Genomic DNA, 25,043 nt, shown 5'->3' with positions numbered 1-25,043 from the left:
GGCACATGTCAATCAAATTTGCAATTTGAATCAAAGGCCCTTTTAGGTTTTACTTGGAACTAATCAAAATGCTCCATTTATCCATTTCACAAAAGGACAATCTCTTTTTTTATTTATTCTCTAACTATTCTCTTGTATATCCGACCTAATATATATGCTACTTCGACCATTATAAATCATTTGTTAGAAATTAGTAAATTCAAGATTTTGTAGCCATAATCTTTTACACAAGGAGACAGAGCAAGAGAGAACTTGAACTGCCCTAACGCACTTGGATCAAAAAGTTAATATCCTTATATAAATCATCATGATGAATACAACGACTTATAAAAACAGTTTTAGATTGTTACAGAAAAATATTAAATGTACTAGTTTAGAACTTTAGATAATGTTATACATCTTTTTCAGCATATAATATGGTTGTTTCAGCTTTCATCACTTCGCCTGAACAGTCACTGTTCTAGTTTTTGTCTTTTCGGGGTTTTTACTTTAAAGGTATCTGATTCGTTTCAACAGCTCACCACTGATGCTATTATCACCAAAGCTCCCCAAGAATGTTTTCTTGGGTCCACTTTCTCAGGAAAAATGTACACAACCAAAATGGCACAAAAACGCAAGGAGATATAAACATTGATCTTGAAGAATCCATATATACCAGAGAAACAGCGATAATAAGCTATGAATTTAACTCAATCAATACGGTTCTTCTTCTAGTATTTAAACATATAATGTCAAACATATAAAACCATAACGACAAGAACCTAAACCTAACTACTATATACCACGATCCAATGCCTTTAGAATATGGTATCAATGGTTAGCTTTCTTTTGGGCGGCGATTTTTCTATGATTTGCTTCTCGTGCTCCATGAATGTAGAGCCTTTGTTTGCAAATAACCTTCTGAGGTTTATCACTGATAGCTCGTAAAAGTTTCCAACAGCAAGATCAGCCTGAACCAGATCATACCTGCATATTTGTTTAAAAAAAAAAATAAAGTTAGATGCTGGAAATGTATCTAGATCCTCAAAAACAGTAAACTAGATTACTTACGCTCTATGAGCACCGATTAATCCAATCGCCATCATAGTACAGTTATGAGCAGCTGTTATACCCCTTGGATCATCCTCAAACACAACACATTTGGAAGGTTTTCTATCCAACTGCACCAAAGTTTTAAAACTTTTCAACATTTTTTCAGAAAAATTGGTTAGTATTCATATTTGAATTATTAACAGTACCTTCACAGCAGCAGAAAGAAACCTATGAGCTATAGATTCCATACCATCTTCCTCGGAAACCACAGCCTGAAACGGAGGATGAAGACAAGTGTCAGCAGATATAAGCAAGCCATTTACCTGATAAAAAGTAAGATGATTCTCTAAAAGCTATTTATTACTGACCTGGAAATAGTTTTGAAGCCCCATCCGTTCAAGAGCATTCATCATGTTCTTTCGATCAAGATTTGAGACAACAGCACAGGGAATGCGAGCATTTGTGACAGCGTCGAGCCAATCTTTAAGTCCTTCCTTTGGTTCTGTGAGCTGGAAATGTCGATAGTGAAAATAACTCAGGGAACAAACATGCATTTCTAGTAATACAAACATTTGATAAAGAAAGTCCTTACCCTGAGAAGATTATCATAGTATATTTCTGATAGCTTGAGTTTCAATGTATCGATCTTGCTTTGCGTCTTTTCCCAAAACAAGACCTGAAACATTTGGAATCATCCATCAGTTAAATACATTTCCTTATGATAACATTCATATAAAATCTAGCAGAAACATAGAGCTCGTTATGGCTGACTAAAAAAATATCAAAACAATACCATGAGTGAAGGGATTGAATATACAAGAAATATTCATATCATTGGTTTGCTTAAACTATATATGCAAGAAAATGACTGCTATAAATCACCAACCTTACTAAGCACATGGTCAGCGCCAGCATAAAGCATCAGTCTTTGAATGTCATTCTCCTCCGCAATTTCTTTTCCTGCCAAACAATTTAAAGTACATATATCTACTTAGAGAACTTGACTATTAAATATCAGTAAGATATAATTTAATGCTTCTGACGTTTTTACATACTAGCAAAAGAGCCCAACACACCAGGTTATCTCACCAGAACAATTCATCTATCAGAAGTCTACTACGTAAATTAGGCAACTTGATACTGCAATGACCCATCCAAAGGTTTATATAGACAAAGGCTGGCTTAATTGTTTCAAATGAAGATTTTCATTTTGCAAAGTGGAAAAGCAAAAAGACGACTAAACACTAAAGGAAGTGAGTTGGATTGATGGAATCACACACTACTATAACATTAAGACGTCAAAAGAAAACGCAGAACCGACAATGACGGCCTAAATGCAGATAACCTAATGCTGAGTTCATTGCTATCTCTCGAGACATTCCTTAAAAGGCATGGGAAGTACTAAAAGCAGCTATTGCACGACATCTCTTTCCACTCACGTATATGCAAAAAGAAAATAGATTATAATTGGGTAAAAACAAAAGCAGGAGAGGATAAAAGCTTACCTTCTTCGGCAGCTAGCTGCTTCCAAGCATCCAACTTCAAACTTCGAGTATCAGCCTACAAAATAAGAACCATAAATGGAAAAATTGAGAAATTCCAACTTCTTCAGAACGCAAAACTAGTAACCATTGACCATGCAAACATCATCTAATAAAGCAATTACTTGCTACTTCAAAGACGATCCTCGTGCCATACAATACAAGAAGAAAAAGAAAGCTTATCTAAAACAGTCCCAAAACTAGTATGGCCATGCAAATCTATTTACAACTTTTGAGATTTACCAAATAATAGGGGGCACTCAGTATCATCTAAACAAACTAAAAACCAATAGACTTATAAGACAAAACCCTCATATACTCCACCAGGAGAGGAAAGCTATCGTAGCTACAACTACAAACACTTCCACTAACTAACTTGCAAAACATAAAGATGGAAGTCGAAACAATTACCACGACATTGTCCCAAGAGAAGATAAGTCCATAGGCTTCATCTGGTTTCATTGCGTAACGTATCCTTTGAAGAAACCCATCTTGCAGTTTCTCATTCCAGAAATCCTACAAGCAAACCACATGTTACCTACCTTACATAAGAAAAGACTTATAAACATATAAATAGCTCTTACCACATCGACTTTAAGAGGACCATCCTGCCTAAAAGTCTCAAACCCTTCTCCATACTCAGCTCCAATCGCCTAAGAATCCAACAAAGTGATCAACTTTTCCCTCTTCTCAACTACAAAAAAAAGCCATGAAAACTCACCTCTTGCACAAAGAGTTTGTTTGGCTTTAAAGAAAACCCATCAACGTCGCCGTTTTGAGCAGACCCAGAAGAACAACTCCTCACTACCATTCGCTGCTGCTTCACCAGCTTCGCTTCTTTGGGCACCTGATTACAAAAAGGCCAAAACTTTAAATCCCAATTCACATAATTGATAATTTTGAATCAAAAGCCTTGAACTTTAGATGCTTATACACACCAGTAAGCTGAGATTCGAGGGAGGGAAGCGAAGAGACGGTTCGGAAGAGATGAGGAGAGAGGAAGGGCGAGTTCTGCATGAGCAGTCCATGATAATGATGATCGGTTTAGCGTTTCTTCTAAATCACGAGATTGATTGGAGATATAATCTAGGGTTTGCAACACGGAAGTATCGAAAAAGCCTTTTGTTCTGGTTCATACGTTTGGAGCCAAGAGAACAACAACAAACGTCTGCTTCTGGTGGAAGAGAGACGGAGGATGATAACACACGACACATTATCCAGTGTAACATTTATCTTATATAAACAACAAAACTCATGATTTGGGCCCTATAAGGCCCATGTTCACAAAATTATGTCGTTTATTTGGTTGGCCCATAAACATCTCTGTTCAATTTATTTGATTGACCTATATCAAAGTGTTTATATTACGGAAAAAATAAATAATGGGTTTCTCTTATTAAGAAAATTAGAAATCCATTATATTATGAGAAACTATCTATCTGGATCAGATTTAAAATATACGAAAAATGATTCAATCTAATTACCTAAAAACATTTTTTTTATAAAATAATCATAAACAAAATTTGAACTTGATATACGTATTTCAAATCAAAATAATAATTTAAAATTGATTCAAAAATATACATATATTCAAAAATTAATTTTTACTAAGATATTTTCCAGTAACCATTATAAAAAATGTTTTCAATATATATAAAAAAATTACAATACAAAGCTCAATTTCAAACACCAACTTAAATTATGATTTTTATATTTTACATTAAATTTTAAAATATATAAGATATATGTGATTATTTATATAATGGTACATATAAAATACGATTAATTGTATGATGATACATATATGATACTCCCTCTGTTCCTTATAGATCCATTTTTTAGAAAAAAAATTTGTTTTAAAAAGATACATTTTTTACATTTTCAAGACATTAATTAATGAAAAATTGTACTTTTCAAAAAATACAATTGTGTTTAATAAAATTTCATTGGTTAAAAGTTACTGAAAATAGCTAATTAAGGAAAATAATGTATTGGAAAATACAATTTTAAATGTTTTCTTAATAAGTGTGAAAAAACTATAACATGGATCTTTTAGGAAAGGAGGGAGTATATATGAAGTTTATATAAGCATAAAATATTATAATATTTATATTAATTTACAAGGAAATTCATTTTAATTTCACATGTTTTGTCAAACCACCCTTAAGAATTATATTCTGACTTTTATCAGGAGAATAACCAACTATAGCTTCCATTGAATGAATAATGGATTCAGATCCTAAAAACAATAAAGCTTTCGAATAAGCATGAGTAATCAAATGAAATAAAGCGGATCTATAAGACCCCATACCTAGAGCTAACATCATATAACCCAGTTGAGACATTGTAGAATAGGCTAAACCTCTCTTAATATCTTTTTGAGCAAGAGCTAAAGTGGCTCCTAAGAGTACTGTTATTATACCTATCAAAGATATTATATACATTATAGAAGGGATAACTATAAAAAGAGGAAGAAGACGAGCTACAAGAAAAATTCCCGCTGCTACCATAGTAGCAGCATGTATAAGAGCCGAAATAGGAGTAGGGCCCTCCATGGCATCCGGCAACCATACATGAAGAGGAAATTGTGCAGATTTAGCAATAGGACCCACAAATAATAGAAATGCACACAAAGTAAGGAATAAGAGATTTATTCTATTATTTAATATTAAATTATTGAATATTTCGAACAAATCGTGAAATTCGAAACTGCCAGCTATCCAATAAAGACCTAAAATTCCTAATAATAAACCAAAATCCCCTACACGATTGGTTACAAAAGCTTTTTGACAGGCATTCGCTGCAATAGGTCGTGTGAACCAAAAACCTATTAATAAATACGAACACATTCCAACTAATTCCCAAAAAAAATAAACTTGGATCAAATTAGAACTAGTAACTAATCCTAACATTGAAGTATTAAAAAAACCCATATAAGCAAAAAACCTCAGATATCCTTGATCATGAGACATATAATTATCACTATAAATCAGAACCAAAATTCCAACAGTTGTAATTAATATTGACATAATAGAAGTAAGTGGATCAATAAAGTAACCGAACTCAAAAGAAAATGCATTATTTATGGTCCAAGACCATACATTTTGATGAATGCAACTTAGAAAAATTTGTTGAATAGATAGATAGAGCGAAAAGATCATAACTATACTTAACAAAAAAATACTCAGAAACGTCCACATACGTCGAAGGTTTTTTGTTGCTGTCGGAAAAAGTAGAAGTCCAGCTCCGAGTAAAATAGGTACTGGAAGTGGAATGAAAGGGATGATCCATGAATATTGATATGTATGTTCCATAAAATAAAAAACCCTTTTTATTTTATTCTTAAATTTTTTATTTCTTATTCACTGGTTTGTATATATATATATATATATATTTTTTCAAAGGGGATAATAAAAAAGCGCATTTTTTCAAACTTAAATAGAAATTTTTTCGAATTAGTATAATCCTTCATAAACCTTTGAAAAGAAATATATTCAAATCAAAAAATTAGAAGTTATTAACTAATATTACTAAGTTACTGTAAAAAAAACGATTTGTCTTTTTTTTTTTTTTTTACTACTAAAAAAAATTTTGATTTTATGCAGATACAGAAAAAGTGAATTATAATTCCGTATTACAATAATTTATATACATATATTAAGAATAGAACAAAGATTTACACGACAAAAAAATACTTAATATTAAGTATAAAAAAAAGTTATTTGGGTTTGATTATTTAGAATTATTATTGAATTATGGAATTTAGTTATTGTCTTCCAGTACACTAAGTGAGCTTTTTTTTCAAGAAATATTATTATAATCGATATTTTTTTTTACATATGAAGTGAAGAAATTAAATAAAATTTTTTTCTAATATAATCTAAATCTATCAGTATAGATTAATTAAATGAGCACTCTCATACGGATTTAAAACGTTAAATACAAAAAATTTTTCAAGAAAAAGGGAAAAAATAGTTGGGTTTTAAACTTTTGAATGTCTGTTTTGTTTGAAAAATAATATATAATAAAATTTAAAATAAAAAAATTACTCAATATGGAGTACGAAAGAATAGAATAATAAATGTCTTTGACATCCAATTATACCACTGAAAAACTTTTTTCATTTTTGAATGGCAGTTCCAAAAAAACGTACTTCTATCTCGAAAAAGCGTATTCGTAAAAAAATTTGGAAAAGGAAGGGATATTGGACATCGTTGAAAGCTTTTTCTTTAGGGAAATCACTTTCTACAGGTAATTCAAAAAGTTTTTTTGTACAACAAAATAAATAAAAAACACTAGAATCATTAGAATTAGCCTAACGTAAAAACCAATTTTTTAGAATACATATAAATTAAAAAAATCTATAGGAACCAAAATAAAAAAAAAAAGATAATATATATATATACGAAATATACGAAAGATTCCTATTGATTTTGTAAAAAAAAGGGGGGGTTATTACTTTCCCCATCAATAAAAAAATAAATAAAGATCTTGTATTTCCTCTTAACTAGGAAATACAAGATCTTTTAGCGAAATCAACAGGTTCTTTAAATTAATTTAAGTCAAAAATTTTGCACTTTATACCTTTAGGAATTATTATTTCTCTTAATTCTTATATTCTTTACTTGGAATCAAAGTTATAAAAGTATCTATCCACAATTAAGTGAATATTAGATACTAATAAGTAATAATATATGATATTTTTTTTAAGCGATCAAAAAATATTATGTTTGTACAATATAAAAAGATGCATGAAAATAGATATTTTGACAATTGTTGTTTTTCATTTTTCTTGAGCAACTTAGGCAAATTTTAGTTAAAATTTCTAAGGATTTTGGAGAAGTTTTAATTTTTAGAAAAAGCATTTTTTTAGTAATAAAATCAATTTTAAATTCCATTAAATTAGCTTCTTTATTTAAAATTTGAATCTCGACGATTGAGTAAAAACTTGTTAGTATTATTTTGAACAAGTTGCCGCTATGGTGAAATTGGTAGACACGCTGCTCTTAGGAAGCAGTGCTAGAGCATCTCGGTTCGAGTCCGAGTAGCGGCATAATATCTTATAAAAGAGATATTATAAGTTTTATAATCAAATTAATACCCGACTTGTTTTCTAAAATCGGGTAAAACCTAGTATTAATTTATTAATTTTTAACAAATTTTTTATGATTTTTTCAATTTTAGAGCATATATTAACTCATATATCTTTTTCGGTCGTTTCAATTGTACTACTAATTTATTTTTTAACTTTATTAGTTAATTTAGATGAAATCATAGGATTTTTTGATTCATCAGATAAAGGAATCGTAATTACGTTTTTTGATATAACAGGATTATTATTTACGCGTTGGATTTATTCAGGACATTTTCCATTAAGCAATTTATATGAATCATTAATTTTTCTTTCATGGGCTTTTGCAATTATTCATATAGTTTCCTATTTTAATAAAAAAAAAAAAAATCACTTAAACGCAATAACTGCGCCAAGTGCTATTTTTATTCAGGGTTTTGCTACTTCAGGTCTTTTAAACAACATGCCTCAGTCTGCAATATTAGTACCAGCTCTCCAGTCCCAGTGGTTAATGATGCACGTAAGTATGATGATATTAGGCTATGGCGCTCTGTTATGCGGATCATTATTATCAATAGCTCTTCTAGTCATTACATTTCGCAAGGTCGGATCTACTTTTTGGAAAAATAATATGAAAAATAAAATGTTATTAAATGAATTATTTTCTTTTGATGTACTTTACTACATAAATGAAAGAAATTCTATTTTACTACAACAAAATATTAATTTTAGTTTTTCTAGAAATTATTATAGATATCAATTGATTGAACAATTAGATTATTGGAGTTTTCGTATTATTAGTCTCGGATTTATCTTTTTAACCGTCGGCATTCTTTCAGGAGCTGTATGGGCTAATGAAACATGGGGTTCATATTGGAATTGGGATCCGAAAGAAACCTGGGCATTTATTACTTGGACCATCTTCGCAATTTATTTACATATTAAAACAAATAGGAATGCTCGAGGTATAAATTCTGCAATTGTGGCTTCGCTAGGTTTTCTTTTAATTTGGATATGCTATTTTGGCGTCAATCTTTTAGGAATAGGTTTACATAGTTATGGTTCATTTACATCGAATTAACTAAAACATTAAAAAGAAAAGAATCCAAATAAAAAAAATAGCATCTATATATAACTTCATATAAGTTAAGAAATCTAATTTAGTTTTAGTAGTAAATCATCAAGAACCTTTTGAATCAAGTAGTACAATGATTCAAAAGGTTCTCACAATACAAAAAGCAAAGACTTCTTATTATAATTCAATTTAATGTTTTTTTTTATTTCCTGAAAACTATCCATAAAAATAATTAGATAAAATGGATTCGACCTTGTCACTTGCTAATGAGAGCACAAAATCAGGATAAATCCCAATACCAATTATGGGTAGAAGAATAGAGATTGAAAGAAATAACTCTCGGGGTCCAGAATCAAAAAAAGAAAAGTTTTTGGCATTAATTAACTTGTATCCATAGAACATTTGACGTGACATAGATAATAAATATATAGGAGTTAATATCATTCCAATTGCCATTACAAAAATAATTAAAATTTTTGAAATTAAGAAATATTTTTGGCTGGTAATTATTCCAAAAAAAACGATTAATTCTGCAACAAAACCACTCATGCCCGGTAATGCAAGGGAAGCCATCGATAAGATAGTGAACATTGTAAATATCTTTGGAATGGAGATAGCCATTCCACCCATTTCATCAAGATAAACAAGCCGGATTCTATCATAACTAGTTCCTGCCAAGAAAAAAAGTGCAGCGCCAATAAATCCATGAGAGATTATTTGTAAAATAGCTCCATTAAGCCCAGGATCCGTTATAGAACCAATACCTATAATTATAAAACCCATATGAGATACAGAAGAATAGCCTATTCTTCTGTATCTCATATGGGTTTTATAATTATAGGTATTGGTTCTATAACGGATCCTGGGCTTAATGGAGCTATTTTACAAATAATCTCTCATGGATTTATTGGCGCTGCACTTTTTTTCTTGGCAGGAACTAGTTATGATAGAATCCGGCTTGTTTATCTTGATGAAATGGGTGGAATGGCTATCTCCATTCCAAAGATATTTACAATGTTCACTATCTTATCGATGGCTTCCCTTGCATTACCGGGCATGAGTGGTTTTGTTGCAGAATTAATCGTTTTTTTTGGAATAATTACCAGCCAAAAATATTTCTTAATTTCAAAAATTTTAATTATTTTTGTAATGGCAATTGGAATGATATTAACTCCTATATATTTATTATCTATGTCACGTCAAATGTTCTATGGATACAAGTTAATTAATGCCAAAAACTTTTCTTTTTTTGATTCTGGACCCCGAGAGTTATTTCTTTCAATCTCTATTCTTCTACCCATAATTGGTATTGGGATTTATCCTGATTTTGTGCTCTCATTAGCAAGTGACAAGGTCGAATCCATTTTATCTAATTATTTTTATGGATAGTTTTCAGGAAATAAAAAAAAACATTAAATTGAATTATAATAAGAAGTCTTTGCTTTTTGTATTGTGAGAACCTTTTGAATCATTGTACTACTTGATTCAAAAGGTTCTTGATGATTTACTACTAAAACTAAATTAGATTTCTTAACTTATATGAAGTTATATATAGATGCTATTTTTTTTATTTGGATTCTTTTCTTTTTAATGTTTTAGTTAATTCGATGTAAATGAACCATAACTATGTAAACCTATTCCTAAAAGATTGACGCCAAAATAGCATATCCAAATTAAAAGAAAACCTAGCGAAGCCACAATTGCAGAATTTATACCTCGAGCATTCCTATTTGTTTTAATATGTAAATAAATTGCGAAGATGGTCCAAGTAATAAATGCCCAGGTTTCTTTCGGATCCCAATTCCAATATGAACCCCATGTTTCATTAGCCCATACAGCTCCTGAAAGAATGCCGACGGTTAAAAAGATAAATCCGAGACTAATAATACGAAAACTCCAATAATCTAATTGTTCAATCAATTGATATCTATAATAATTTCTAGAAAAACTAAAATTAATATTTTGTTGTAGTAAAATAGAATTTCTTTCATTTATGTAGTAAAGTACATCAAAAGAAAATAATTCATTTAATAACATTTTATTTTTCATATTATTTTTCCAAAAAGTAGATCCGACCTTGCGAAATGTAATGACTAGAAGAGCTATTGATAATAATGATCCGCATAACAGAGCGCCATAGCCTAATATCATCATACTTACGTGCATCATTAACCACTGGGACTGGAGAGCTGGTACTAATATTGCAGACTGAGGCATGTTGTTTAAAAGACCTGAAGTAGCAAAACCCTGAATAAAAATAGCACTTGGCGCAGTTATTGCGTTTAAGTGATTTTTTTTTTTTTTATTAAAATAGGAAACTATATGAATAATTGCAAAAGCCCATGAAAGAAAAATTAATGATTCATATAAATTGCTTAATGGAAAATGTCCTGAATAAATCCAACGCGTAAATAATAATCCTGTTATATCAAAAAACGTAATTACGATTCCTTTATCTGATGAATCAAAAAATCCTATGATTTCATCTAAATTAACTAATAAAGTTAAAAAATAAATTAGTAGTACAATTGAAACGACCGAAAAAGATATATGAGTTAATATATGCTCTAAAATTGAAAAAATCATAAAAAATTTGTTAAAAATTAATAAATTAATACTAGGTTTTACCCGATTTTAGAAAACAAGTCGGGTATTAATTTGATTATAAAACTTATAATATCTCTTTTATAAGATATTATGCCGCTACTCGGACTCGAACCGAGATGCTCTAGCACTGCTTCCTAAGAGCAGCGTGTCTACCAATTTCACCATAGCGGCAACTTGTTCAAAATAATACTAACAAGTTTTTACTCAATCGTCGAGATTCAAATTTTAAATAAAGAAGCTAATTTAATGGAATTTAAAATTGATTTTATTACTAAAAAAATGCTTTTTCTAAAAATTAAAACTTCTCCAAAATCCTTAGAAATTTTAACTAAAATTTGCCTAAGTTGCTCAAGAAAAATGAAAAACAACAATTGTCAAAATATCTATTTTCATGCATCTTTTTATATTGTACAAACATAATATTTTTTGATCGCTTAAAAAAAATATCATATATTATTACTTATTAGTATCTAATATTCACTTAATTGTGGATAGATACTTTTATAACTTTGATTCCAAGTAAAGAATATAAGAATTAAGAGAAATAATAATTCCTAAAGGTATAAAGTGCAAAATTTTTGACTTAAATTAATTTAAAGAACCTGTTGATTTCGCTAAAAGATCTTGTATTTCCTAGTTAAGAGGAAATACAAGATCTTTATTTATTTTTTTATTGATGGGGAAAGTAATAACCCCCCCTTTTTTTTACAAAATCAATAGGAATCTTTCGTATATTTCGTATATATATATATTATCTTTTTTTTTTTATTTTGGTTCCTATAGATTTTTTTAATTTATATGTATTCTAAAAAATTGGTTTTTACGTTAGGCTAATTCTAATGATTCTAGTGTTTTTTATTTATTTTGTTGTACAAAAAAACTTTTTGAATTACCTGTAGAAAGTGATTTCCCTAAAGAAAAAGCTTTCAACGATGTCCAATATCCCTTCCTTTTCCAAATTTTTTTACGAATACGCTTTTTCGAGATAGAAGTACGTTTTTTTGGAACTGCCATTCAAAAATGAAAAAAGTTTTTCAGTGGTATAATTGGATGTCAAAGACATTTATTATTCTATTCTTTCGTACTCCATATTGAGTAATTTTTTTATTTTAAATTTTATTATATATTATTTTTCAAACAAAACAGACATTCAAAAGTTTAAAACCCAACTATTTTTTCCCTTTTTCTTGAAAAATTTTTTGTATTTAACGTTTTAAATCCGTATGAGAGTGCTCATTTAATTAATCTATACTGATAGATTTAGATTATATTAGAAAAAAATTTTATTAAATTTCTTCACTTCATATGTAAAAAAAAATATCGATTATAATAATATTTCTTGAAAAAAAAGCTCACTTAGTGTACTGGAAGACAATAACTAAATTCCATAATTCAATAATAATTCTAAATAATCAAACCCAAATAACTTTTTTTTATACTTAATATTAAGTATTTTTTTGTCGTGTAAATCTTTGTTCTATTCTTAATATATGTATATAAATTATTGTAAAAGTGAATTATAATTCCGTATTACAATAATTTATATACATATATTAAGAATAGAACAAAGATTTACACGACAAAAAAATACTTAATATTAAGTATAAAAAAAAGTTATTTGGGTTTGATTATTTAGAATTATTATTGAATTATGGAATTTAGTTATTGTCTTCCAGTACACTAAGTGAGCTTTTTTTTCAAGAAATATTATTATAATCGATATTTTTTTTTACATATGAAGTGAAGAAATTTAATAAAATTTTTTTCTAATATAATCTAAATCTATCAGTATAGATTAATTAAATGAGCACTCTCATACGGATTTAAAACGTTAAATACAAAAAATTTTTCAAGAAAAAGGGAAAAAATAGTTGGGTTTTAAACTTTTGAATGTCTGTTTTGTTTGAAAAATAATATATAATAAAATTTAAAATAAAAAAATTACTCAATATGGAGTACGAAAGAATAGAATAATAAATGTCTTTGACATCCAATTATACCACTGAAAAACTTTTTTCATTTTTGAATGGCAGTTCCAAAAAAACGTACTTCTATCTCGAAAAAGCGTATTCGTAAAAAAATTTGGAAAAGGAAGGGATATTGGACATCGTTGAAAGCTTTTTCTTTAGGGAAATCACTTTCTACAGGTAATTCAAAAAGTTTTTTTGTACAACAAAATAAATAAAAAACACTAGAATCATTAGAATTAGCCTAACGTAAAAACCAATTTTTTAGAATACATATAAATTAAAAAAATCTATAGGAACCAAAATAAAAAAAAAAAGATAATATATATATATACGAAATATACGAAAGATTCCTATTGATTTTGTAAAAAAAAGGGGGGGTTATTACTTTCCCCATCAATAAAAAAATAAATAAAGATCTTGTATTTCCTCTTAACTAGGAAATACAAGATCTTTTAGCGAAATCAACAGGTTCTTTAAATTAATTTAAGTCAAAAATTTTGCACTTTATACCTTTAGGAATTATTATTTCTCTTAATTCTTATATTCTTTACTTGGAATCAAAGTTATAAAAGTATCTATCCACAATTAAGTGAATATTAGATACTAATAAGTAATAATATATGATATTTTTTTTAAGCGATCAAAAAATATTATGTTTGTACAATATAAAAAGATGCATGAAAATAGATATTTTGACAATTGTTGTTTTTCATTTTTCTTGAGCAACTTAGGCAAATTTTAGTTAAAATTTCTAAGGATTTTGGAGAAGTTTTAATTTTTAGAAAAAGCATTTTTTTAGTAATAAAATCAATTTTAAATTCCATTAAATTAGCTTCTTTATTTAAAATTTGAATCTCGACGATTGAGTAAAAACTTGTTAGTATTATTTTGAACAAGTTGCCGCTATGGTGAAATTGGTAGACACGCTGCTCTTAGGAAGCAGTGCTAGAGCATCTCGGTTCGAGTCCGAGTAGCGGCATAATATCTTATAAAAGAGATATTATAAGTTTTATAATCAAATTAATACCCGACTTGTTTTCTAAAATCGGGTAAAACCTAGTATTAATTTATTAATTTTTAACAAATTTTTTATGATTTTTTCAATTTTAGAGCATATATTAACTCATATATCTTTTTCGGTCGTTTCAATTGTACTACTAATTTATTTTTTAACTTTATTAGTTAATTTAGATGAAATCATAGGATTTTTTGATTCATCAGATAAAGGAATCGTAATTACGTTTTTTGATATAACAGGATTATTATTTACGCGTTGGATTTATTCAGGACATTTTCCATTAAGCAATTTATATGAATCATTAATTTTTCTTTCATGGGCTTTTGCAATTATTCATATAGTTTCCTATTTTAATAAAAAAAAAAAAAATCACTTAAACGCAATAACTGCGCCAAGTGCTATTTTTATTCAGGGTTTTGCTACTTCAGGTCTTTTAAACAACATGCCTCAGTCTGCAATATTAGTACCAGCTCTCCAGTCCCAGTGGTTAATGATGCACGTAAGTATGATGATATTAGGCTATGGCGCTCTGTTATGCGGATCATTATTATCAATAGCTCTTCTAGTCATTACATTTCGCAAGGTCGGATCTACTTTTTGGAAAAATAATATGAAAAATAAAATGTTATTAAATGAATTATTTTCTTTTGATGTACTTTACTACATAAATGAAAGAAATTCTATTTTACTACAACAAAATATTAATTTTAGTTTTTCTAGAAATTATTATAGATATCAATTGATTGAACAATTAGATTATTGGAGTTTTCGTATTATTAGTCTCGGATTTATCTTTTTAACCGTCGGCATTCTTTCAGGAGCTGTATGGGCTAATGAAACATGGGGTTCATATTGGAATTGGGATCCGAAAGAAACCTGGGCATTTATTACTTGGACCATCTTCGCAATTTATTTACATATTAAAACAAATAGGAATGCTCGAGGTATAAATTCTGCAATTGTGGCTTCGCTAGGTTTTCTTTTAATTTGGATATGCTATTTTGGCGTCAATCTTTTAGGAATAGGTTTACATAGTTATGGTTCATTTACATCGAATTAACTAAAACATTAAAAAGAAAAGAATCCAAATAAAAAAAATAGCATCTATATATAACTTCATATAAGTTAAGAAATCTAATTTAGTTTTAGTAGTAAATCATCAAGAACCTTTTGAATCAAGTAGTACAATGATTCAAAAGGTTCTCACAATACAAAAAGCAAAGACTTCTTATTATAATTCAATTTAATGTTTTTTTTTATTTCCTGAAAACTATCCATAAAAATAATTAGATAAAATGGATTCGACCTTGTCACTTGCTAATGAGAGCACAAAATCAGGATAAATCCCAATACCAATTATGGGTAGAAGAATAGAGATTGAAAGAAATAACTCTCGGGGTCCAGAATCAAAAAAAGAAAAGTTTTTGGCATTAATTAACTTGTATCCATAGAACATTTGACGTGACATAGATAATAAATATATAGGAGTTAATATCATTCCAATTGCCATTACAAAAATAATTAAAATTTTTGAAATTAAGAAATATTTTTGGCTGGTAATTATTCCAAAAAAAACGATTAATTCTGCAACAAAACCACTCATGCCCGGTAATGCAAGGGAAGCCATCGATAAGATAGTGAACATTGTAAATATCTTTGGAATGGAGATAGCCATTCCACCCATTTCATCAAGATAAACAAGCCGGATTCTATCATAACTAGTTCCTGCCAAGAAAAAAAGTGCAGCGCCAATAAATCCATGAGAGATTATTTGTAAAATAGCTCCATTAAGCCCAGGATCCGTTATAGAACCAATACCTATAATTATAAAACCCATATGAGATACAGAAGAATAGCCTATTCTTCTGTATCTCATATGGGTTTTATAATTATAGGTATTGGTTCTATAACGGATCCTGGGCTTAATGGAGCTATTTTACAAATAATCTCTCATGGATTTATTGGCGCTGCACTTTTTTTCTTGGCAGGAACTAGTTATGATAGAATCCGGCTTGTTTATCTTGATGAAATGGGTGGAATGGCTATCTCCATTCCAAAGATATTTACAATGTTCACTATCTTATCGATGGCTTCCCTTGCATTACCGGGCATGAGTGGTTTTGTTGCAGAATTAATCGTTTTTTTTGGAATAATTACCAGCCAAAAATATTTCTTAATTTCAAAAATTTTAATTATTTTTGTAATGGCAATTGGAATGATATTAACTCCTATATATTTATTATCTATGTCACGTCAAATGTTCTATGGATACAAGTTAATTAATGCCAAAAACTTTTCTTTTTTTGATTCTGGACCCCGAGAGTTATTTCTTTCAATCTCTATTCTTCTACCCATAATTGGTATTGGGATTTATCCTGATTTTGTGCTCTCATTAGCAAGTGACAAGGTCGAATCCATTTTATCTAATTATTTTTATGGATAGTTTTCAGGAAATAAAAAAAAACATTAAATTGAATTATAATAAGAAGTCTTTGCTTTTTGTATTGTGAGAACCTTTTGAATCATTGTACTACTTGATTCAAAAGGTTCTTGATGATTTACTACTAAAACTAAATTAGATTTCTTAACTTATATGAAGTTATATATAGATGCTATTTTTTTTATTTGGATTCTTTTCTTTTTAATGTTTTAGTTAATTCGATGTAAATGAACCATAACTATGTAAACCTATTCCTAAAAGATTGACGCCAAAATAGCATATCCAAATTAAAAGAAAACCTAGCGAAGCCACAATTGCAGAATTTATACCTCGAGCATTCCTATTTGTTTTAATATGTAAATAAATTGCGAAGATGGTCCAAGTAATAAATGCCCAGGTTTCTTTCGGATCCCAATTCCAATATGAACCCCATGTTTCATTAGCCCATACAGCTCCTGAAAGAATGCCGACGGTTAAAAAGATAAATCCGAGACTAATAATACGAAAACTCCAATAATCTAATTGTTCAATCAATTGATATCTATAATAATTTCTAGAAAAACTAAAATTAATATTTTGTTGTAGTAAAATAGAATTTCTTTCATTTATGTAGTAAAGTACATCAAAAGAAAATAATTCATTTAATAACATTTTATTTTTCATATTATTTTTCCAAAAAGTAGATCCGACCTTGCGAAATGTAATGACTAGAAGAGCTATTGATAATAATGATCCGCATAACAGAGCGCCATAGCCTAATATCATCATACTTACGTGCATCATTAACCACTGGGACTGGAGAGCTGGTACTAATATTGCAGACTGAGGCATGTTGTTTAAAAGACCTGAAGTAGCAAAACCCTGAATAAAAATAGCACTTGGCGCAGTTATTGCGTTTAAGTGATTTTTTTTTTTTTTATTAAAATAGGAAACTATATGAATAATTGCAAAAGCCCATGAAAGAAAAATTAATGATTCATATAAATTGCTTAATGGAAAATGTCCTGAATAAATCCAACGCGTAAATAATAATCCTGTTATATCAAAAAACGTAATTACGATTCCTTTATCTGATGAATCAAAAAATCCTATGATTTCATCTAAATTAACTAATAAAGTTAAAAAATAAATTAGTAGTACAATTGAAACGACCGAAAAAGATATATGAGTTAATATATGCTCTAAAATTGAAAAAATCATAAAAAATTTGTTAAAAATTAATAAATTAATACTAGGTTTTACCCGATTTTAGAAAACAAGTCGGGTATTAATTTGATTATAAAACTTATAATATCTCTTTTATAAGATATTATGCCGCTACTCGGACTCGAACCGAGATGCTCTAGCACTGCTTCCTAAGAGCAGCGTGTCTACCAATTTCACCATAGCGGCAACTTGTTCAAAATAATACTAACAAGTTTTTACTCAATCGTCGAGATTCAAATTTTAAATAAAGAAGCTAATTTAATGGAATTTAAAATTGATTTTATTACTAAAAAAATGCTTTTTCTAAAAATTAAAACTTCTCCAAAATCCTTAGAAATTTTAACTAAAATTTGCCTAAGTTGCTCAAGAAAAATGAAAAACAACAATTGTCAAAATATCTATTTTCATGCATCTTTTTATATTGTACAAACATAATATTTTTTGATCGCTTAAAAAAAATATCATATATTATTACTTATTAGTATCTAATATTCACTTAATTGTGGATAGATACTTTTATAACTTTGATTCCAAGTAAAGAATATAAGAATTAAGAGAAATAATAATTCCTAAAGGTATAAAGTGCAAAATTTTTGACTTAAATTAATTTAAAGAACCTGTTGATTTCGCTAAAAGATCTTGTATTTCCTAGTTAAGAGGAAATACAAGATCTTTATTTATTTTTTTATTGATGGGGAAAGTAATAACCCCCCCTTTTTTTTACAAAATCAATAGGAATCTTTCGTATATTTCGTATATATATATATTATCTTTTTTTTTTTATTTTGGTTCCTATAGATTTTTTTAATTTATATGTATTCTAAAAAATTGGTTTTTACGTTAGGCTAATTCTAATGATTCTAGTGTTTTTTATTTATTTTGTTGTACAAAAAAACTTTTTGAATTACCTGTAGAAAGTGATTTCCCTAAAGAAAAAGCTTTCAACGATGTCCAATATCCCTTCCTTTTCCAAATTTTTTTACGAATACGCTTTTTCGAGATAGAAGTACGTTTTTTTGGAACTGCCATTCAAAAATGAAAAAAGTTTTTCAGTGGTATAATTGGATGTCAAAGACATTTATTATTCTATTCTTTCGTACTCCATATTGAGTAATTTTTTTATTTTAAATTTTATTATATATTATTTTTCAAACAAAACAGACATTCAAAAGTTTAAAACCCAACTATTTTTTCCCTTTTTCTTGAAAAATTTTTTGTATTTAACGTTTTAAATCCGTATGAGAGTGCTCATTTAATTAATCTATACTGATAGATTTAGATTATATTAGAAAAAAATTTTATTAAATTTCTTCACTTCATATGTAAAAAAAAATATCGATTATAATAATATTTCTTGAAAAAAAAGCTCACTTAGTGTACTGGAAGACAATAACTAAATTCCATAATTCAATAATAATTCTAAATAATCAAACCCAAATAACTTTTTTTTATACTTAATATTAAGTATTTTTTTGTCGTGTAAATCTTTGTTCTATTCTTAATATATGTATATAAATTATTGTAAAAGTGAATTATAATTCCGTATTACAATAATTTATATACATATATTAAGAATAGAACAAAGATTTACACGACAAAAAAATACTTAATATTAAGTATAAAAAAAAGTTATTTGGGTTTGATTATTTAGAATTATTATTGAATTATGGAATTTAGTTATTGTCTTCCAGTACACTAAGTGAGCTTTTTTTTCAAGAAATATTATTATAATCGATATTTTTTTTTACATATGAAGTGAAGAAATTTAATAAAATTTTTTTCTAATATAATCTAAATCTATCAGTATAGATTAATTAAATGAGCACTCTCATACGGATTTAAAACGTTAAATACAAAAAATTTTTCAAGAAAAAGGGAAAAAATAGTTGGGTTTTAAACTTTTGAATGTCTGTTTTGTTTGAAAAATAATATATAATAAAATTTAAAATAAAAAAATTACTCAATATGGAGTACGAAAGAATAGAATAATAAATGTCTTTGACATCCAATTATACCACTGAAAAACTTTTTTCATTTTTGAATGGCAGTTCCAAAAAAACGTACTTCTATCTCGAAAAAGCGTATTCGTAAAAAAATTTGGAAAAGGAAGGGATATTGGACATCGTTGAAAGCTTTTTCTTTAGGGAAATCACTTTCTACAGGTAATTCAAAAAGTTTTTTTGTACAACAAAATAAATAAAAAACACTAGAATCATTAGAATTAGCCTAACGTAAAAACCAATTTTTTAGAATACATATAAATTAAAAAAATCTATAGGAACCAAAATAAAAAAAAAAAGATAATATATATATATACGAAATATACGAAAGATTCCTATTGATTTTGTAAAAAAAAGGGGGGGTTATTACTTTCCCCATCAATAAAAAAATAAATAAAGATCTTGTATTTCCTCTTAACTAGGAAATACAAGATCTTTTAGCGAAATCAACAGGTTCTTTAAATTAATTTAAGTCAAAAATTTTGCACTTTATACCTTTAGGAATTATTATTTCTCTTAATTCTTATATTCTTTACTTGGAATCAAAGTTATAAAAGTATCTATCCACAATTAAGTGAATATTAGATACTAATAAGTAATAATATATGATATTTTTTTTAAGCGATCAAAAAATATTATGTTTGTACAATATAAAAAGATGCATGAAAATAGATATTTTGACAATTGTTGTTTTTCATTTTTCTTGAGCAACTTAGGCAAATTTTAGTTAAAATTTCTAAGGATTTTGGAGAAGTTTTAATTTTTAGAAAAAGCATTTTTTTAGTAATAAAATCAATTTTAAATTCCATTAAATTAGCTTCTTTATTTAAAATTTGAATCTCGACGATTGAGTAAAAACTTGTTAGTATTATTTTGAACAAGTTGCCGCTATGGTGAAATTGGTAGACACGCTGCTCTTAGGAAGCAGTGCTAGAGCATCTCGGTTCGAGTCCGAGTAGCGGCATAATATCTTATAAAAGAGATATTATAAGTTTTATAATCAAATTAATACCCGACTTGTTTTCTAAAATCGGGTAAAACCTAGTATTAATTTATTAATTTTTAACAAATTTTTTATGATTTTTTCAATTTTAGAGCATATATTAACTCATATATCTTTTTCGGTCGTTTCAATTGTACTACTAATTTATTTTTTAACTTTATTAGTTAATTTAGATGAAATCATAGGATTTTTTGATTCATCAGATAAAGGAATCGTAATTACGTTTTTTGATATAACAGGATTATTATTTACGCGTTGGATTTATTCAGGACATTTTCCATTAAGCAATTTATATGAATCATTAATTTTTCTTTCATGGGCTTTTGCAATTATTCATATAGTTTCCTATTTTAATAAAAAAAAAAAAAATCACTTAAACGCAATAACTGCGCCAAGTGCTATTTTTATTCAGGGTTTTGCTACTTCAGGTCTTTTAAACAACATGCCTCAGTCTGCAATATTAGTACCAGCTCTCCAGTCCCAGTGGTTAATGATGCACGTAAGTATGATGATATTAGGCTATGGCGCTCTGTTATGCGGATCATTATTATCAATAGCTCTTCTAGTCATTACATTTCGCAAGGTCGGATCTACTTTTTGGAAAAATAATATGAAAAATAAAATGTTATTAAATGAATTATTTTCTTTTGATGTACTTTACTACATAAATGAAAGAAATTCTATTTTACTACAACAAAATATTAATTTTAGTTTTTCTAGAAATTATTATAGATATCAATTGATTGAACAATTAGATTATTGGAGTTTTCGTATTATTAGTCTCGGATTTATCTTTTTAACCGTCGGCATTCTTTCAGGAGCTGTATGGGCTAATGAAACATGGGGTTCATATTGGAATTGGGATCCGAAAGAAACCTGGGCATTTATTACTTGGACCATCTTCGCAATTTATTTACATATTAAAACAAATAGGAATGCTCGAGGTATAAATTCTGCAATTGTGGCTTCGCTAGGTTTTCTTTTAATTTGGATATGCTATTTTGGCGTCAATCTTTTAGGAATAGGTTTACATAGTTATGGTTCATTTACATCGAATTAACTAAAACATTAAAAAGAAAAGAATCCAAATAAAAAAAATAGCATCTATATATAACTTCATATAAGTTAAGAAATCTAATTTAGTTTTAGTAGTAAATCATCAAGAACCTTTTGAATCAAGTAGTACAATGATTCAAAAGGTTCTCACAATACAAAAAGCAAAGACTTCTTATTATAATTCAATTTAATGTTTTTTTTTATTTCCTGAAAACTATCCATAAAAATAATTAGATAAAATGGATTCGACCTTGTCACTTGCTAATGAGAGCACAAAATCAGGATAAATCCCAATACCAATTATGGGTAGAAGAATAGAGATTGAAAGAAATAACTCTCGGGGTCCAGAATCAAAAAAAGAAAAGTTTTTGGCATTAATTAACTTGTATCCATAGAACATTTGACGTGACATAGATAATAAATATATAGGAGTTAATATCATTCCAATTGCCATTACAAAAATAATTAAAATTTTTGAAATTAAGAAATATTTTTGGCTGGTAATTATTCCAAAAAAAACGATTAATTCTGCAACAAAACCACTCATGCCCGGTAATGCAAGGGAAGCCATCGATAAGATAGTGAACATTGTAAATATCTTTGGAATGGAGATAGCCATTCCACCCATTTCATCAAGATAAACAAGCCGGATTCTATCATAACTAGTTCCTGCCAAGAAAAAAAGTGCAGCGCCAATAAATCCATGAGAGATTATTTGTAAAATAGCTCCATTAAGCCCAGGATCCGTTATAGAACCAATACCTATAATTATAAAACCCATATGAGATACAGAAGAATAGCCTATTCTTCTGTATCTCATATGGGTTTTATAATTATAGGTATTGGTTCTATAACGGATCCTGGGCTTAATGGAGCTATTTTACAAATAATCTCTCATGGATTTATTGGCGCTGCACTTTTTTTCTTGGCAGGAACTAGTTATGATAGAATCCGGCTTGTTTATCTTGATGAAATGGGTGGAATGGCTATCTCCATTCCAAAGATATTTACAATGTTCACTATCTTATCGATGGCTTCCCTTGCATTACCGGGCATGAGTGGTTTTGTTGCAGAATTAATCGTTTTTTTTGGAATAATTACCAGCCAAAAATATTTCTTAATTTCAAAAATTTTAATTATTTTTGTAATGGCAATTGGAATGATATTAACTCCTATATATTTATTATCTATGTCACGTCAAATGTTCTATGGATACAAGTTAATTAATGCCAAAAACTTTTCTTTTTTTGATTCTGGACCCCGAGAGTTATTTCTTTCAATCTCTATTCTTCTACCCATAATTGGTATTGGGATTTATCCTGATTTTGTGCTCTCATTAGCAAGTGACAAGGTCGAATCCATTTTATCTAATTATTTTTATGGATAGTTTTCAGGAAATAAAAAAAAACATTAAATTGAATTATAATAAGAAGTCTTTGCTTTTTGTATTGTGAGAACCTTTTGAATCATTGTACTACTTGATTCAAAAGGTTCTTGATGATTTACTACTAAAACTAAATTAGATTTCTTAACTTATATGAAGTTATATATAGATGCTATTTTTTTTATTTGGATTCTTTTCTTTTTAATGTTTTAGTTAATTCGATGTAAATGAACCATAACTATGTAAACCTATTCCTAAAAGATTGACGCCAAAATAGCATATCCAAATTAAAAGAAAACCTAGCGAAGCCACAATTGCAGAATTTATACCTCGAGCATTCCTATTTGTTTTAATATGTAAATAAATTGCGAAGATGGTCCAAGTAATAAATGCCCAGGTTTCTTTCGGATCCCAATTCCAATATGAACCCCATGTTTCATTAGCCCATACAGCTCCTGAAAGAATGCCGACGGTTAAAAAGATAAATCCGAGACTAATAATACGAAAACTCCAATAATCTAATTGTTCAATCAATTGATATCTATAATAATTTCTAGAAAAACTAAAATTAATATTTTGTTGTAGTAAAATAGAATTTCTTTCATTTATGTAGTAAAGTACATCAAAAGAAAATAATTCATTTAATAACATTTTATTTTTCATATTATTTTTCCAAAAAGTAGATCCGACCTTGCGAAATGTAATGACTAGAAGAGCTATTGATAATAATGATCCGCATAACAGAGCGCCATAGCCTAATATCATCATACTTACGTGCATCATTAACCACTGGGACTGGAGAGCTGGTACTAATATTGCAGACTGAGGCATGTTGTTTAAAAGACCTGAAGTAGCAAAACCCTGAATAAAAATAGCACTTGGCGCAGTTATTGCGTTTAAGTGATTTTTTTTTTTTTTATTAAAATAGGAAACTATATGAATAATTGCAAAAGCCCATGAAAGAAAAATTAATGATTCATATAAATTGCTTAATGGAAAATGTCCTGAATAAATCCAACGCGTAAATAATAATCCTGTTATATCAAAAAACGTAATTACGATTCCTTTATCTGATGAATCAAAAAATCCTATGATTTCATCTAAATTAACTAATAAAGTTAAAAAATAAATTAGTAGTACAATTGAAACGACCGAAAAAGATATATGAGTTAATATATGCTCTAAAATTGAAAAAATCATAAAAAATTTGTTAAAAATTAATAAATTAATACTAGGTTTTACCCGATTTTAGAAAACAAGTCGGGTATTAATTTGATTATAAAACTTATAATATCTCTTTTATAAGATATTATGCCGCTACTCGGACTCGAACCGAGATGCTCTAGCACTGCTTCCTAAGAGCAGCGTGTCTACCAATTTCACCATAGCGGCAACTTGTTCAAAATAATACTAACAAGTTTTTACTCAATCGTCGAGATTCAAATTTTAAATAAAGAAGCTAATTTAATGGAATTTAAAATTGATTTTATTACTAAAAAAATGCTTTTTCTAAAAATTAAAACTTCTCCAAAATCCTTAGAAATTTTAACTAAAATTTGCCTAAGTTGCTCAAGAAAAATGAAAAACAACAATTGTCAAAATATCTATTTTCATGCATCTTTTTATATTGTACAAACATA

General features: G+C 28.2%; 1 protein-coding gene and 6 non-coding genes across 7 annotated transcripts; 3 read left to right on the top strand and 4 right to left on the bottom strand.

Annotated features, from left to right (window-relative positions):
- Positions 1-601: 601 nt before the first annotated feature.
- LOC106343457 lies at positions 602-3,793 on the bottom strand. Its single transcript, XM_013782678.1, has 11 exons — positions 3,512-3,793; positions 3,295-3,420; positions 3,158-3,226; positions 2,985-3,089; positions 2,538-2,592; positions 1,919-1,992; positions 1,625-1,708; positions 1,401-1,541; positions 1,239-1,304; positions 1,051-1,160; positions 602-966 (listed from the first exon to the last, which is right to left on the bottom strand). The coding sequence occupies exons 1-11, from the start codon at positions 3,599-3,601 to the stop codon at positions 798-800; spliced, it is 1,089 nt and encodes a 362-aa protein (XP_013638132.1). The 5' UTR covers positions 3,602-3,793; the 3' UTR covers positions 602-797.
- Positions 3,794-7,546: 3,753 nt separating this feature from the next.
- Positions 7,547-7,626, top strand: TRNAL-UAG. The gene has a single exon. It is a non-coding gene; the product is annotated as a tRNA-Leu (tRNA).
- Positions 7,627-11,417: 3,791 nt separating this feature from the next.
- TRNAL-UAG lies at positions 11,418-11,497 on the bottom strand. The gene has a single exon. It is a non-coding gene; the product is annotated as a tRNA-Leu (tRNA).
- A 2,698-nt stretch (positions 11,498-14,195) lies between these two features.
- Positions 14,196-14,275, top strand: TRNAL-UAG. Its single transcript has one exon. It is a non-coding gene; the product is annotated as a tRNA-Leu (tRNA).
- A 3,791-nt stretch (positions 14,276-18,066) lies between these two features.
- Positions 18,067-18,146, bottom strand: TRNAL-UAG. Its single transcript has one exon. It is a non-coding gene; the product is annotated as a tRNA-Leu (tRNA).
- A 2,698-nt stretch (positions 18,147-20,844) lies between these two features.
- Positions 20,845-20,924, top strand: TRNAL-UAG. The gene has a single exon. It is a non-coding gene; the product is annotated as a tRNA-Leu (tRNA).
- Positions 20,925-24,715: 3,791 nt separating this feature from the next.
- Positions 24,716-24,795, bottom strand: TRNAL-UAG. Its single transcript has one exon. It is a non-coding gene; the product is annotated as a tRNA-Leu (tRNA).
- Between the last annotated feature and the right edge of the window lie 248 nt (positions 24,796-25,043).

The sequence above is a fragment of the Brassica oleracea genome, chromosome C5 (genome assembly GCF_000695525.1).
Source record: "Brassica oleracea var. oleracea cultivar TO1000 chromosome C5, BOL, whole genome shotgun sequence".
NCBI lineage: Eukaryota > Viridiplantae > Streptophyta > Magnoliopsida > Brassicales > Brassicaceae > Brassica > Brassica oleracea.
This window is presented reverse-complemented; position numbering and strand designations above follow the sequence as displayed.

Bases quoted from the DNA above. Each gene is read 5' to 3' on its own strand.
- LOC106343457 (XM_013782678.1), bottom strand. From the start codon at position 3,601: ATGGACTGCTCATGCAGAACTCGCCCTTCCTCTCTCCTCATCTCTTCC. The intron at 3,421-3,511 runs GTGTGTATAAGC...TTTTGTAATCAG, and splicing joins CCTCGAATCTCAGCTTACTG to GTGCCCAAAGAAGCGAAGCT. The intron at 1,993-2,537 runs GTAAGCTTTTAT...ATTGTTTGGCAG, and splicing joins GCAGCTAGCTGCCGAAGAAG to GAAAAGAAATTGCGGAGGAG.